Genomic DNA, 15,469 nt, shown 5'->3' on the forward strand with positions numbered 1-15,469 from the left:
GATTTTCAAAAGATAGCAAAGTTGAGAAAAAAATACAGATAGTCATTTAGAGGTGATCACTTACACTTTTGAAGGAAGCAGCAAATTCAGCAACACCTGGTACTGAAGAGAAAGAATTATTCATGACCCAAATGTCACTGCCTTCCTGTTTTCAAAGAAGCTACAACTAACTATCACCTAAGAATATCTCTACACTGCAGCTGGGAAGCATAATTTCCAGCTCAGGTAGGTGTAAACACTTGCGCTAGCATGCTAAAAATTACAGCATGGCCACAGAGATGAACACAGTCCTGTCAAATCTCCTAAGAAAATAGTTGGACAGCTAGCCTGAGCTGCCACAGCCATGCTAGTATTTTTTTGCAAATTACATTGAACAGAGTTAGTGCATATGTGCCAACCAAATTTGGAATTACACTTCCCAGCTGCAGTGTAGTTAGGTAAAGTCCCCAGACACACCTGCCATAATAGATGCCATCTCACTACATTAAATGTGATGTTAGTCACTTTAACTCATGCAAGAAACTGCAGTAAGTACAGTAGTTACAAGAATTCAGAATAACTCTTAAGGAAAATCTTATTTTCACCCACTAATTTGCCATGGGAGTGTCAAAAGCAGGCAGACTGAGTTTATTGACCAGAAATTTACACAGAAGTCCCGAAAAGTGTTCCTATTACCCCCACACTAATTAGATATCAACCACTTCACCAAAGAGTGCAAATCATTTTAGTTTAGATCCATTAGTAAAGAGAACAAAACCTGAGAAGTATCCCCATTAGAAAGCTACCATAAGAACAGCCTGGATCTATTGGGGCTCTGGCTGGAAACGAGCTGTATTATAAGGGCTTTACACTTGCATGTCCAGATGAAATTCAGAGGTGCTACTCCCCATCCCCAGTCCCCAGATGATCAGACAACTCCACGACACACACAGGACCCCTCCCAGGCATTAGGGGTGGGGGGCACAGTGTACTCTGATAGTCAGGACTTACACTGCTCTGGCCACAGGTCTGGGGATGCTCGGTCCAGCTTCTCAAAGCTCAGAAGGGAGGCTTCCAGGTCGGTCCCTGGAAGGAGACAGCCAGTCAGACACGACGCTCACAGGCAGCACACCCCACTCCTGCCTCGCAGCCGGGCATGTCACACGCAGCCGTGGCGGCGCCATGGCCCTACTGCCCCCGGGCCGCTCCGTGCCCAGCGCCTGGGTGGGAGGGTGCCCTGGCAGGCTTTGCTCTGGGACCCCGCGCAGGAGGCTAGTGGAACCTGGCCGGGGACATGCCCCAGGGACGGGGGTGGCCGTCCCCGTGTCAGGCCGCACTGCAGGACCAGGAGGCGACCCCGTAGCGAGATGGGGGCGCCAAGCAAAGCCGGTCTCCGGGATTCGCTCAGCTCCGAACCGCCGGCGAGGGGCGGCGAGGGGCAGCGGGGGTCAGGGACGGACAAAGCTCGAGATGCGGCTCAGGAACCGGACGGGCTGCGCCGATGCCAAGGAGACGCCACGGCTCAGCCCCGGGGGCAGGACGCACCAGGCGCAGGCGGCTCCCGGCCTAGAGCTTCAAGCGCCTCTTACCCTCCCTGGGAGCCGCCATCTTGCCCAAATCACGTGAGACAACCGCCGCCCGCGGGAACCCGTACACGTGACTCCCTCTAGACCTGCACCGACACGCGTCTACCCGCCTTATGCCGTGCATTCCTGCCCCACGTGGGCGTGTCCCGCTAATTTCCAACCAAACAGGCTTCCCAGGCAGGGGGCGGTTCCGTTATTTAGCCAATCACCGTCCTGGGTAAGTGGGCGGTTCCCAAGAGGGCGGGGCTAGACGAGTTCGGAGCCCCATTGGCCGGGACGAGCGGCCCCGCCCCAATGGGGCAGGGCAGAGGCGAGGGCGTTGTCCGAGCGGCCAATGGCAGTGCGGCGGTGGGCTGTCGGCAACTCCCCCCGACCCCGCAGGGGGCTGTCAGTCACTCCGGGACCCTCACCACCAGGCACTCGTCGGGATGGCGGCGCTGGCAACTCGCGGGGCCCGGAGTGGGCAGCGGCTCCTGGGCAGGGTGAGGTGGCCGCTCGCCCTCAGCGTAGGAGGGCCCCGAGCAGCCCTCTCCCCGTGGCTCGGTGGGGGAGCCCCGCCATGGCTCCGACCGGGTGGGCCCGGGGGCTGCGCTGCCGCGGCTGGTGGGTCTCGGGGCTGGTCGCTCAGACCTCGTATGTGCCGGACAGACGGTCCTCCGGGCTAGGGGCCGTGTGGCCGCCGCACGAGTCGTCCCGACGACGGCCCCCCGGAGGTCAAGGGGGTTGCCAGCGCGGCTTGGCCCCGCCCCGGCTGAGCGAGAGAGCCCGGGTCACCGCTCCTGCTGAAGGACGAGCAAACCTTGACTCGCCCTGCGGTGGGCCCTAGAGCCGTGGTGCCTGGTACAGGTCTTCGCGGGAGGTGACAGCGGGGCAGCTCCCGGGCTCAGGGCAGAGCGGTTGCTGGGCATGGCTGGTGTGTGAGAACGGGGCTCTGCATCGGGCCGGCCTCACCGCTTCAGTACCAGTGTAGACAGGTTCTGATTGGCCACACCCTGCTGCCGCCCCTTCCAAGGAGCAGTGTGCACCTAGAAAGCTGGGCAGTTTAAATGGCGAATGAGCGCTTTTCTACAGCACTTCCGAATCCGTGCTAGCAGGGCTAACTTGAATCACGGAACAGTTCATGCTTCATCAGGTTCCTTGCCATTGATTCCATTAGCACTGGTTCAGTTCTCTAGCCTAGATGTGGGATATGATGGAGATCCCTCCCATGACCGTTTACAACCATTGGGGTGGGTGGGTGTCTCCTGCATTGTTCCATCAGGATACAGTTGACTAATGCACTTTGGGGATGAAATCCCAGGCTCCCTACACAGCCACAAGCCAGCTGGGGACTGGAGGGTATAACTGCTGCAGAGACCTCAGGATTTGCCTCCTGTGTGTTTAACAGCATAGGGATAAGTTAGTTGAATGATCTCTATGTCTCTGCCTTTCTCTCCTGTAGATCCCAGCAAAAGTGAATCCCACCTGGTATTCTTCATCTTTCTCCTCTTCCTCAGTGGTGAGTTCATTCTTCTTCCTGATGACAGGCTTTACCAACAGGAAGGAATTGGGTGCGCAACGCTTAGACTTTGGCCAGATTTGGGTGGATTTGCATGATGATTGCAAAATGCACATCCCTAAAACAAAGGCCATCTCCCTGCCAAATTTCAGCTCTCTGCTCCAAAGCTTTGGGGATGCTAGAGCTTTTCAAAGAAAAAGTTGCCAGAATTTGTGAACGTGCAAAACAATAAATTTTCTCTTCGCCTCGCTCTCGGAAATGACAAAACCATTCTGGCTGAAATTTCCCCCCAGAAATTCACCCTTGAGATAGATGTCCAGGATAGAAGATACCCAGTATAGAACAATTGAAGTCTTGCCAAAGTTATAAGTAACTGAAAACAGGGTCTTTGAAATGGGAAGTGTCAGGCAACATTAAAAATAGGTGGTGCTACCCAGCACCTTCTTTAAGATATCTAGGCACAAAGGGGAGGCAGAAACAACACCCACTGACCTGTGCTTTGTTTTCTATAGCCAGCAACCAAACTGTTCATTGATGGGAAGTTTGTTGAATCTAAAACTACTGAATGGATCGATATCCACAACCCAGTAAGTGAAATGGCCTCTGCTGCTATATGTGCCCTTGCTGTGGTCAGGAAGCATTTGCACCTTGTTGGAGCCACGTAGGGAAATGCAGAGAGTGTGTCTCTTGAGGGAGATCTAGAGTTTCAGAGCGGGAGTGTGACTGCCTCACAGTTACTTCTTAAGGGTCAACGACCCTCTCAATGTAAATGCCAGACCCAGTGGAAATGACAACTCCCTTCTCTCCCTTATATGGCAGATCTGTGAGGGGAGACATAGGCCCCTTTTCCCACTCTTTGCACAGGGGAGGGGCTCTGTGACTAGCACATCAAGCTAGTGAAGGGTTTCTGTCATACATGATTTGATGTAAGCCTGAAGGTAAACTCCTGGCAGAGACTGATGCGGACTCCCCCCAAGGGGGAGAGGAGAATCCTGGCTGGAATATGAGGTTTTTTCCCCTCTTTCAATAGAGATGCCACTTTTAAGCTGTGAAATTCCCAGTGAATTTTGGCATCAAATACCATGTTGGATGCAACTTCTTTATGAGTATGGTGTCAAAACAGGGATTCTGTTAAATTCATTCCTGTGTCTGCCAATAGGGGGCAGATGCAATTGAGACTGGGGGGTGGAGGATCCTGTCTGACCCTTGCAGAAGGGGTAGGGGTTCTCTGACTTTTCTGTATGGAACCCCATTTTGATATCTTATATTTATTATTTTTATGTGTTCTTGATAGTGATGAGAACACTGAGATACATTCAGCAAAGTTGGCTCAGCCAGCTAAACTCATTCCTAGTGAGGAGATTCACCCTTTACAAGACTGCTTGCTTTCTTGTTTTATTTCTTCTCCCCTTGCTCTGAATGGTTACTTACCTTTATTTTGCAGGTGTCTCTCTTAATGATGTAACTGGTGGTCTCTGCTATGTAAAGACAGATTTAACAAACCCTACATTAAAAGAACATTAAGGTTGCTAAAACAAGCTCTCAGAAGTTAGGAAATGCTAGAATTAAGGTTGTCCATGTGAATTATGATCTAGTACTTAACTACGTAATCACAAACTGGTTTTTTTTTTTACCCTTGCCTCATTCAGAGCAGAAGAGAAATAGCAGATGAAGCATGGAAAAGGACTGTTCTCTGGAGAGAGGGGTCCATAGGATCCCTGTCATATTCACAGCAGACATGTAGTGAAGAGACTGAGAGATACAGGAAGCAACAAGAATCTTATAATTAAAGCACTTACTGATATTGGATCCAGGAAAAATGGGATCTGTCCCTGACTCTACTACAGTCATTGTCAGGCAAATCACTTTAACCAAAATGTTCAGAGGTGGCCACTAACTTAGTTTTCTGGGTGCCCAACTTGAGACATCCATGGCCTGATTTTCAAAAGTGCTGAGCACTCAACTCCAGTTGAAGCTCTGCCCTCCAGGTGTGTGAGGAGTCTCTCCCTGACATCAGGGGAATCGCCTGAGTACAGTTCGATTTTAGAAGGATCTCAGATCAGGGCTGTGGAAGGGGCATTGCATGGCTGAGGGAGATGGCATGAAGAGGATGAGTCTTGATGTAGTTGGTTGTTCTGTCAGGCCACAAACGAGGTGGTTGGTCGTGTCCCAAAGGCCACGCAGAGCGAGATGGAGGCAGCTGTGACTTCATGCAAAAAAGCTTTACAGAACTGGTCGGAGATATCTGTTCTGAGCCGCCAGCAAGTCTTGTTGCGTTACCAGCAGCTCATCAAGGACAACCTGGTGAGACACCTATAGCTGTCCTCAACGGCTGTCAGTGAGTGCGTGCTAGGACCCCAGGGTGGGCAAGCTCAAGTAGTGTTTCCTGAGCTCGTGGTGGGGCAGTGCTGCCTGGGTTCGTGAGCTGAATGGGGGTGGCATTCCTCATGCCATGGGAGGGATGGAGTGGTGCTCTCCTGGCCCATCGGGGGGGGGGGTAGCGCTTCCTGGGGATGGAGATAGGGCAGATTGTTGTTTGCATTTTTTTCCTATGCCAAGTTATCTTGAGGTTTGATGGAATCAGTGAAGACTCAAGTGAGAAATACTACAAACTCCTCTTGCAGATAACTCATTCCACATCCCCAGATTGCGTGGCTGTGATGCTGCAGGATTCAAGCCGGCCGCACAATTCCAGTTGTCCTGATTAAAATATTCCCTTCCTGTAGGTTATTGGCTTCTCACATGTACAGTGATGCATACTAAGAAATAGCGAATCAGGCAGTGTTTCCTTTCCAAGCCCCTCTTTGCCTGCCCATTCATTGTGGTATTTGTCTGTCTGTGGAAGTGGAACGGCTGGCCTGTCCTGCTTCCACCTAGACTTATGCTGGGTGGCCCTTTTTTTCACTCTGTTTTTTATTTCCAGAAAGAAGTTGCCAAAATCATCACTTTGGAGCAAGGGAAGACCCTGGCTGATGCTGAGGGAGACGTGTTCCGAGGCCTCCGTAAGCTGCTGGCTCCTCCCCCTATAAGGGGCTTTCAGAAGCCAAGGGAAGGGTAGCAATCCACTGAGCAACAGGGGCTCTAGGACACAAGAAATTAGCCCCTTCAGAGCCTTCACATGAGTGTAGAGGAATGGCCTGGTTTGTATCTTAGAAACTGCAAATGGAAAAGGTCCATTTTCCTTGCACCATTTTAAAGTTGCTGCCCACTTCCTCACCCTGCATGTTATACTGACTCCAAAGAGCTTTTGGTGGGCTGTGGGTCTCTTCACTGTGCAGAAATGGCTGAGATAAAGTCCCTGCTGGGATTGGTATCCCTCTTGCACTGGGAAAGGTTTGTTAACTTCACACAGGGTTCCAGCTATATGAACATTTAAAGCACTGAGGAAAGACTCAATTTAGAGCTAGCCAGCCTGCCTGCAATGCTTGGCAATGCAGAGTGTTCATGGTGCATGGGAACTGTAAGTTGTGGGGAAAGAGGCAGGAAAAGCGAATTGCTTTGTGGCAGTGGAAAGGAGGGAGATTTGGGGGTGAGTGATAGAAGCTCACCCTGTGGCATATCACCCTTTCTGCTGCAGAGGTGGTTGAACATGCCTGCAGTGTGACATCCCTCATGCTGGGAGAGACGCTGCCCTCCATCACTAAGGACATGGACACTTACACCTATCGCCTGCCTCTGGGGGTGTGTGCAGGGATTGCACCATTCAATTTCCCAGCCATGATTCCTCTCTGGATGTTCCCCATGGCCATGGTTTGTGGAAACACTTTCTTGATGAAGCCATCGGAGCGTGTGCCAGGAGCACTCATGTTTCTTGCTAAGCTGTTACAGGACGCTGGTGCCCCAGATGGGACTCTGAACATCATCCATGGGCAACATGAAGGTAAACTCAGGCTAGTCTGATGAGTTGGCTACAGAGTGTGAGGGGGGTGTTGGGGCTGTATGCTTTGAGAGGAGACAGAGGTGTTGGGGTTTCCACTGTTATGGACTAGGAAGGTGCTTGGGGAACGTGCGATGAGGAATCCAGGTAAGTGCAAAGCTGATGCAGGGGTATAGAGAAACCTTTAAGGAGAGAGGGTGGACAACATTTTAAACCTGGATGCCTACATTTAGGTTCCTAGAATGGTCTTTTCAAAGTGACTTAGGACCACTACTATTGACTTTGGGTACTTGTACTCCTAAGTCACTTAAGCACATCTGAAAATACCACCCTTAAAGACTAAATATGTATTTAGGCACCTAACTTTAAGCACCCAGTCTGACAGATTTTGACTGGTAAGAAATAAGGGTTCTTGTAATTCTGGAGCTGGGAGAACATCACAGAACTCCTTATCTGTTATATCTTGAACTCCAGTGTGTGGGAGGGAGTGGAGCAGGAGAGGGTGGCTGGGATTCAGATGCCAGAAGGGCAGAGGCCTGGGTGCACAGAGGAGCTGGGATTTGGGTGCTATGAGGACTGGGGAGCCAGGCAGGCGAACAGAGGGGCAGCAGTTTAAGTGCTGGAGAGAGAGTGGGGGGACGGGATGGGCTGCAGTGGAATCTGGATCCCTGTAATGGTGGTATAGAGAGGGGCAGGAATCTGGGTGCTTGGGTGGCGGATATTAGAGAAGTGGGAAATGTGGAGATGGAGGTGGAAGGCTGGAAGGGACCATTTGATCAAAATAGTCCCTTCTGGCCTTGGACTCCATGGAGAGGAATGTTAAAGTATCCGCATATAATGAGCTATTTCCTCTTTGAAGCTGTGAATTTTATCTGTGACCATCCGGATATCAAGGCAATCAGCTTCGTGGGGTCCAATCAGGCTGGAGAGTACATCTACGAAAGAGGATCCCGGAATGGCAAGAGAGTCCAGTCCAACATGGTAATGCCCCTCAGTGTAGCAGAGGTTTCAGCCTACAGGCTGCTACTCCCTTGTATACATACCTAAGAACTTTTCCATTCAGCATCAGGGACTGAATTGAATTTCTGCAGTTGGATGTATGAAGAGAGATTTAGCTTCCCTTTCTACCAGGATGTGGCAGCTCAGGAACAGCTACAGCGGGAAGCTGTCACTGCAGAGCTAGAAGGAAGGTGAGCCAGGTGTATTTAGCAGTTTGAGATTGTATGTGTCTTGTATTTTAGGGAGCTAAGAACCATGGTGTGGTGATGCCCGATGCTAATAAGGAGAACACCTTGAACCAGCTGGTTGGAGCTGCTTTTGGAGCAGCTGGCCAACGCTGCATGGCCCTGTCTACAGCCGTATTAGTGGGAGAGGCAAAGAAATGGCTGCCAGAGCTGGTGGAGAGAGCCAAGAACCTGCGAGTTAACGCAGGTACAGATCTGTTTGGTAGCTTCAGGTTAGGCACCTGGCTTGTGTGCATCTGTGTATCTGGCACATTGCAGTGTGTGACTGTGAGGTTCCAGGGTTTGGTGCATGGGATGCTTCAGAGGGAATTCTGCACCAAAAAAGCTAAAATTCTGCAAATTTTATGTCAATAAATAAATGTGGGGGCTCCAGCATGGCAGTGGGGAGCAGAGGCCACTGGCTGCACGGAGATGGGAGATCACCCTGCAACCCCTCCTAATTGCCCCCTCCCCCCCACAGGACACAGACTCGGCAGTGAGGGTGCACCGTCCCTGTTGCAGCCAGACCTGCCCCCAAAACACCCTGAGGCCCTGCCCTTCTGTGCCAGGTGCGGGCATGCAGGCTCAGCCCCGCAGGAGCCACATGTGGAGAGGCTTAGTGTAGGGGGATGCAGAAGTGGGGTAAAAGGGTTCTGTATGGGGCATTCTAGGTGTGTGTGGCTCAGTGAGGGGGAACTGGATGCACAGAGGCTTGTTGGGGGGTTACAGGTGAAAGGGCAATGGGACTCTGCAGGGGGGTCCAGGTGAAGGTGTTTAGGGCTCATCAGGGTGGTCTAGGTGCAGGAGGATGGAGCTTGTTGGGGTGGTGGTTTGACTGGGGGGGACTTAGCGAGGGTGATCTGGGTGCAAGGGGGAGGAGCTCATTGGGAGTCCAGATGCAGGATGGTGGGGCTTTATGGGAGGGACTTAGCAGGGGTCTGGTGCAGAGAGGCTCTGGATGCATGGGGGTTGGGCAGATGGGTGAGCAGCACCCCATACAGTAACCCATCCCCCTGTAGTTGAGAAGTGATGGGGGCAGGAAGTGGGGGAAGGGCTACAGAGCTTTCTGCAATCAGGGAAGACTTCTAGGGGGTGGGTCTGCTCTATGCAGGGAAGAGGAAGTCCCATCCCCCCCACTCTAACCCAGCCAGGACTAGCAGATACACACACACACACACACACACAGAGCAATTTAGCTCTCTGCAGGCTTCTCCAGGCATCTGAAACTACACACCCACATTGCTGGGGAGGGGTGCATGATTGTTGTTACAGGTTCCCCATCAGACAGCCATTTTTCTGTGGGGAAGCAAAGAAATCTGCAGAGGACATGAATTCTGCGTTTGTGCAGCGGTGCAGAATTCCCCTAGGAGTAATGGGGGTGTGGGTTGGAAGACTGCTGTGAGGCTCTTGGTTCTTTGGGTGTGTGCCAAGGGGCTCTGGATTCAGCCCCTTGTCTCACACACACACATGGTTAGAGTTCAGGGGGGATCTGTTATGAAGGAGGGCTTGACTGTGTTACTAGAACCAGAGTTTTACTTTCACAACATCAAGCAGTTTATAACAGAATTTGGGATTTTGTGTAAAAGGATTCAGCCCTGCCTTTAACGTAACAACCCTCCTTTATAACATTAACAGACTTTTATTCTAGGAAAGTTCCCCTTTCTTCATTAGCATTCAGTAAAGCCTTTCAGAGGGAAACGTCTCTTTCGGGGGGGATAAGTCAATCCGCTGTTGGATTTTGTCTCAATTGTTATCTAAGATTATCCCTGCTCTTTTCACAAACATACACTGGGCAAGAAAAAAGGAAGATAGAAAAGAAAGGAAAACTTTTCTTACTGTTGCTTCCTTCATTCATGTGCTGCAGGGAAAATATGGGACACAAAGGTTAATCACTAGCTGATGCATTTCACCAGTGAATTCTGGCTCACTTCGCTTGTCTGTGATGTCTGGCTGACATACTCTGATATCTTCTCACCACAGCTCCTCCTGCATGATAGGGCAAGATTGCTTATGCTGCCTTAGCCTGTCCTGATGGTCGGAACTGAGGCGGGGCTGAACTCAAGGGAGCTGAACTGATGGTGGGGATTTAGGACTGTTTTAGGATTCAGGGAACGGAAGAAGCTCCAGCGGCTTCAGGAGGGAAGAATAATTAAAATAAAAATGGATTATTTTTAGTTATTTGGAGAATTAAATATGAGATTTAAAATAAATACATTATTGTATTTATTAGATAAAGTATTTATGTAGCTATTAATTATACAAAGAAGAATGATTTTAAATTATTTTCAAAATACTTTGACTGAATTTATTATTTTAAAAAACATATTTCAGGTTTATAAATATAATTTTACTGCACTGACATGCAGAAAGCTCTGAGGTAGTTGAAGTAAAGATCTCTGCCATTCACATCTTTATTGAAAAAAAATTGAAAAAGTTGATAGAGAGAATGCTTTGCTCTTGGATGTTCATTTTCCAACTCCATTTTTATAGGCCTTGTACAATATATTTCTAAATATGTGAAAATTTAGGTTTTTCCATAATATTTTAACTTTATCACACTACAGAGTTCTCCATTGAGTACTTACGTTATATGTCTGTAGAAGAACTTTAACATAAGTACTCCTCCTCTTTCACACCAGCATAGATGCCTTCCCTCCACCCTATTTCTCATTTTTGAGGAGATACTTTTGAGAGGCCCATCCTATTAATGAGATATCATTAACAGAAGCATTACAGTTATTTTGAAACGAGTCTCTTGCTATTTAGAACTAGCTTAATGAAAACAAAGACTTAATCATTTTGCATCTTCTCCATTCTAATTCTCTTTAAATATGTTTGAGGACCTCCAGCATACACAAATGCTCCATTTGAGCAGCCAGGTAGAGCATATGTGCATTAAAGATTTATTTTTTTCAACATTAAATTATCACACAAACACCATCTGGAGTTCAGGTCCTCTTGGTTCTGTGTGTTTGAACTTTGTGTTCCTTTTCTACTTAATTTTAGGATTATTGTATCTTTGCTGGGAATGTAGTTGTTACTTATTTTCTTTAGAGATTAAACCATCACAATTCAAACCTTCACTTGCTTCTGTACTCTACAGGGGACCAACCAGGTGCAGATCTGGGGCCCTTGATCAGCTCCCAGGCTAAGGAGCGGGTCTGCCACCTGATTGAGAGTGGAGTGAAGGAAGGAGCTACCCTCCTCTTGGATGGACGGGACATCAAAGTGAAGGGCTATGAGAGAGGCAACTTCGTTGGACCGACTATTCTTGCTAAAGTCCAGGTGAACTAGCCAAGGGGCTAGTCACTAGATGCAAAGGAATGAAGTAAATCATAGGTTCAGTGAAAGGGTAGCATTTGTGTTCTGCCCAACACAGCTGTCAGCCTTGATGGCAAACTGGTGCTTCAACATATGCATTTGAGCACCTAGGATTGTCGGACATGTTAATTGGGCAGGGCAGGATGGTTAAGGTTCCACCTGGGAATATCCTGAAACCTGGATTGGAGAGAAAGAAGTGAAGTGGGCTGTGAATGGATTGAGAAATGAATGCAGTTGAAGCTGGGAAATAGGGAGTTATGAAGGTAGAAGAGTGTGGCTGGGGTGATGCAGGCAATTAATTGCCAAACCTGCAGCCCCCGTATAAGACATTGGTTGTTTGGAATGACACTGGGAAAGTTGTAGGCAATGTGAGAATGCAAGGGAGATGGATGTTGGGTAGGATGCAATGGGGGTGACTGGCAGACAAGATCTGTGCCAAGTTGTAGTTATCTGGCAAACAGGCTGGGAGGATGGAAAGCCAGGAGTTATGGAAACGGAAGCAAACCAATCCTGACTAGGGATGTAAAAGGTTAACTGTTTAAACATTTAAACGGTAATTAGCTGTTTAAACATTTTAAACAGCTGATTACCCATTTAAATGGGGCAGAGGGGAGTGGCAGCTGGGCTGGCTCCCTGCCAGCAAGAGCAGCTGGGCAGCTTTTGCTGGCAGGGAAGCGTGGAGCCTGGCGCCGGGGTAGCCGCATCTGGGCTATCTCCCTGCGAGTGGGATGGGGGAAGAGGTGCAGAGCCCAGCACTGGGGATAGCCACAGCTGGGCTTGGCGGGAGGCATGGAGCCCAGAGTGTGGGGGGGATGAGCCCAGCTGCGACTATCCTCCGCACTGGGCTCTGTGCTTCTCCACCAGCAGGACCTGTCCAGCTACGGCTACCCACCCCAGCATTTAAACATTCTATTTTTAGAACATTTAAATGGATTTTTGATTAAACTAATTTTTACATCCCTAATCCTGACTCAGTCTGGGTCCTTGATCAGCCCTCAAACCAAAAAGTAGATTGCTCATTTGGTGAGAGCAAGCAGGCAGGGATTACAGCAGGCTGGGGGTCAAGAGCTAGAACAACAGGGTTTAACGTTTGGTGGGGTGGACATGGTAGTTGGGCAAGACAGATGGCTGGGCATAGCATGAGGATTGGTGGTTACCAGGATATGAGGGACAGAGGAGCATGCAGGATGTTGTCCAAGGAAGTGGAAGATGGTGGGTGATTATGGGAATACTGTGAGGGTTTGATTTGTGTGGGGTGTGGTCTTTACTTTGGATGTGTCTGTCATTTCCCTGACATGAGTTCTGTTTCTGCTTTGGCAGCCAAGCATGACCTGCTACAAGGAGGAAATCTTTGGGCCAGTGCTACTGGTTTTGGAAGCAGATACTCTTGATGAAGCAATTGAGATAGTGAACAGGAATCCCTATGGAAATGGAACTGCAATCTTCACCACCAATGGAGCCACTGCTCGGAAATACTCCCACTTGGTGGACGCAGGGCAAGTATGTATGCATGCATAGGGTAACGTACAGAGCACAATTATCCTCATCAGTTCTTGCCATATCCATGGGACAGCCATCTAGCCCTGGGTTCTAATTTTGTCTTAAGGTGTCATAATGTTCGATTAGGTAACATGCTACAGTCTCATATTTAAGGAAACTGGACCTCATCTTTCAGGGGAGGAGGAATGTGAGGCTATTCTGTTGTTGCTACAGTCTGGTACTTGTTTCTTCTATTAATGTGATGGCTATGCTCTGATTTAGGTGGGGGTAAATGTTCCAATTCCAGTGCCTCTGCCCATGTTCTCCTTCACTGGCTCTCGTGCTTCTTTCAGAGGAGACACCAATTTCTATGGCAAACAGGTAACTCATCACATGAGAAAACATACTGTGTTCTGCTGCTTTATGAACCTGGTGCAGGAAGCCTTGTGGGAGTCAGGGAAGAGACCACCAGGTTGCATTAACAAGGTGGAGACTTGTGAATGGAGGGAGAATTGAGCAACATGCTCTGTTGCTGGGGCAAAGACCTCAAGGTGGCGGAGAGGGCACAGAAGCTACTGGCAGCTCCTGTGATAGTGATCTCTGTACCCTGAGGGTGTAGTGGGAAGCTCCAGTAGCACAGGTTTGCGGGAGTCCTAGGGTCAAATGTCCAACCTTTGTTTCTGTCATTTCCTTCAGGGGGTGCAGTTCTATACACAGCTGAAGACCATCATCTCTCAGTGGAAAGAGGAAGATGCCACAGTTACCAAGCCCGCTGTAGTTATGCCAACCATGGGAAACTAACCAGTTTGTATAGGGGTACTGTCCATGATGGCCTTCACCTTCTGTGCTGCAGACTTCTTCCAGCTGTGTCCTGACTGCTTCTGTTCCGTTCCCCTGGGAATAGAAAGTCCCATTCTCCTCAAGACTTCTATTTCCAAACAAATCATGGAGGCTCATCATGTAACTCATAATCTAGGTTTTCTCAGCAATTTTCAGTTAATTGAGCTCAGTTTTTCCCCAGAGAAAACACTTTCTTTTAGGGAGAGGTCAGATGGCAAGGCTGGTCTTCAGTTCTCTTCCCCCCCAAACCCTAAACTGAACTTGCACAGGCTCCATTTTCCACTTTATCTGTCTTTAGTCCCACTGACATGGTGCTGCAGCTCTCTCCACTTCCCTCTCTGGTGCAAGATTGATTCTCTGAGGAAGTCACTGTTTCAGCGAAGTGGCTTTTCTATTACAGGCAGGTTGCAAGTTTGGAAGTGTGTCTGAAGTGTTTAACCCCATAGCCACTGAACAGTTTCAAAGGGCCTAATATTTAGGAACTAGCTACTTTAAAAGTTTTACACGGAGGTCTACTGAAGTGTTTGACTGAGGATCAGGGAGGTTTCTAGGAGGTAGAGTCCCGCTCTATCTCCCTCTGCTTTGAACTCTTTACTCCCCATCATGTATATATCCTGCCAACTCCTGTTGGTTTTCAACTGACTTATCTGAAACCATTTGCAGAGAGATGCTTATGATAGCAGCAGTGTATCTACATGCCCTGTGCCCGTGGAAGCAGAAACCCAACCTTGTGCATGTCCACTCCTGCCTGGTGGTGGTCAAGCCCTGTGAGACAGGGTGGAAATGGAAGGAAGACAACATTTCCTTCCACCAAAGGCAACCATTCCCATTATCTTGGTTTCTTTTCCAATTTCTTATCTCTGTTACTACTGCCCGCTATTTGATTGATTCACTATCACACCTGCTTAAGTAGGCATGTGTATCCTTTAGTGACTGAAGGCCCTGATGTTAGTGACAGGTCAGGAGGTTCTGTTAGCCTATGAGATAAAGTTATGTTTCTTTAGAGCTGGAGGTCGGGTTCTATCTCCTGGGAGGGTGGGGAGGATTGGGTTTGAGCTGGTGATTCATGATGCAGCTATGGAGTAATTAAGGAAAGATCTTTGGATGGGGTAAGATTAAGGGTAATATCTTGGCTTCACTTGGACCCTGCTATAAGGGGCAGGTACTTGCAGAAAATTGATTCTTGCCTCTGAGAAAAATCATGCTATTAAACTGATTTTAATCATTATTGGTCTAACTGAACAAACTGAATGTGAACACTTTGTATCCTGCCTTCTGGTAAAGATGCCTTTTGTAACTGACAGCTGCCTGACTAATACAACTGCTGTGGAGCCACAAATATTTGTATTATTTTCTCTCAGGTTCTGTTATATCCTAGAGGGAAATTCTCTCAGTTCTGCAATTTGATTATGAATAAAAATTGCTAATGCATTTATTCAATTAATGACCCTGAGTTTTAGGTTTTTTGGTTTTTTTTTTAAATCTTGTCTGGACATAAGTGTTTTGCCTCTTGGGGTAAGCTGTGATCCTATTACTAAACCTGCTTGGATCCAAGTCACCATCTTCTTGGCAGCAGTGAGCCAGAAAGACCTGTTGCTAGTTCCATGTACATATCACTGTACTCGAAATGCTTTTTAGTCTCCTACAAAATGCTTTTACTTGAGCA

The 15,469-nt window shown here is 48.6% G+C and overlaps 2 protein-coding genes across 11 annotated transcripts in view; one reads left to right on the forward strand and one right to left on the reverse strand.

The window, feature by feature from the left end:
• Positions 1–1,688, reverse strand: part of LIN52 (lin-52 DREAM MuvB core complex component) — a 55,109-nt gene extending 53,421 nt beyond the window's left edge. For all 9 annotated transcript variants that reach the window (XM_067533464.1, XM_067533479.1, XM_067533507.1 and 6 more), the window contains exons 1-3: positions 1,569–1,688; positions 991–1,065; positions 65–102 (exon numbers count right to left, since the gene is read on the reverse strand). In XM_067533464.1, the coding sequence (XP_067389565.1) occupies positions 65–102; positions 991–1,065; positions 1,569–1,587 (132 nt within the window). In that variant the 5' untranslated portion in view covers positions 1,588–1,688. The remainder of the gene's footprint in view (positions 1–64; positions 103–990; positions 1,066–1,568) is intronic.
• Positions 1,689–1,864: 176 nt separating this feature from the next.
• Positions 1,865–15,403, forward strand: ALDH6A1 (aldehyde dehydrogenase 6 family member A1). 2 transcript variants are annotated; one of them, XR_010917222.1, is made up of 12 exons: positions 1,865–2,047; positions 3,007–3,063; positions 3,576–3,650; positions 5,206–5,367; positions 5,987–6,065; positions 6,641–6,943; positions 7,800–7,921; positions 8,182–8,371; positions 11,267–11,448; positions 12,805–12,980; positions 13,246–13,344; positions 13,660–13,693. XR_010917222.1 is itself a non-coding variant. In XM_067533520.1 (12 exons), the coding sequence occupies exons 1-12, from the start codon at positions 1,994–1,996 to the stop codon at positions 13,762–13,764; spliced, it is 1,608 nt and encodes a 535-aa protein (XP_067389621.1). In that variant the 5' UTR covers positions 1,872–1,993; the 3' UTR covers positions 13,765–15,403. The 2 variants fall into 2 exon arrangements, 1 of the variants encoding a protein (XP_067389621.1); XM_067533520.1 differs by having other exon boundaries at positions 1,872–2,047; positions 12,805–12,984; positions 13,660–15,403.
• The last annotated feature ends 66 nt before the right edge of the window (positions 15,404–15,469 follow it).

This window comes from Emydura macquarii, unplaced genomic scaffold (assembly GCF_026122565.2).
Source record: "Emydura macquarii macquarii isolate MOO-44397 ecotype Brisbane River unplaced genomic scaffold, CSIRO-AGI_Emac_v2 contig_374, whole genome shotgun sequence".
NCBI classification, from domain to species: Eukaryota; Metazoa; Chordata; order Testudines; family Chelidae; genus Emydura; species Emydura macquarii.

Excerpts from the sequence above, each read along its gene's own strand:
- ALDH6A1 (XM_067533520.1), top strand. The coding sequence starts at position 1,994 with ATGGCGGCGCTGGCAACTCGCGGGGCCCGGAGTGGGCAGCGGCTCCTG. Across the intron at positions 3,651-5,205 it reads GGATCGATATCCACAACCCA|GCCACAAACGAGGTGGTTGG; the intron begins GTAAGTGAAATG and ends TTGTTCTGTCAG. Across the intron at positions 7,922-8,181 it reads AGAGAGTCCAGTCCAACATG|GGAGCTAAGAACCATGGTGT; the intron begins GTAATGCCCCTC and ends CTTGTATTTTAG.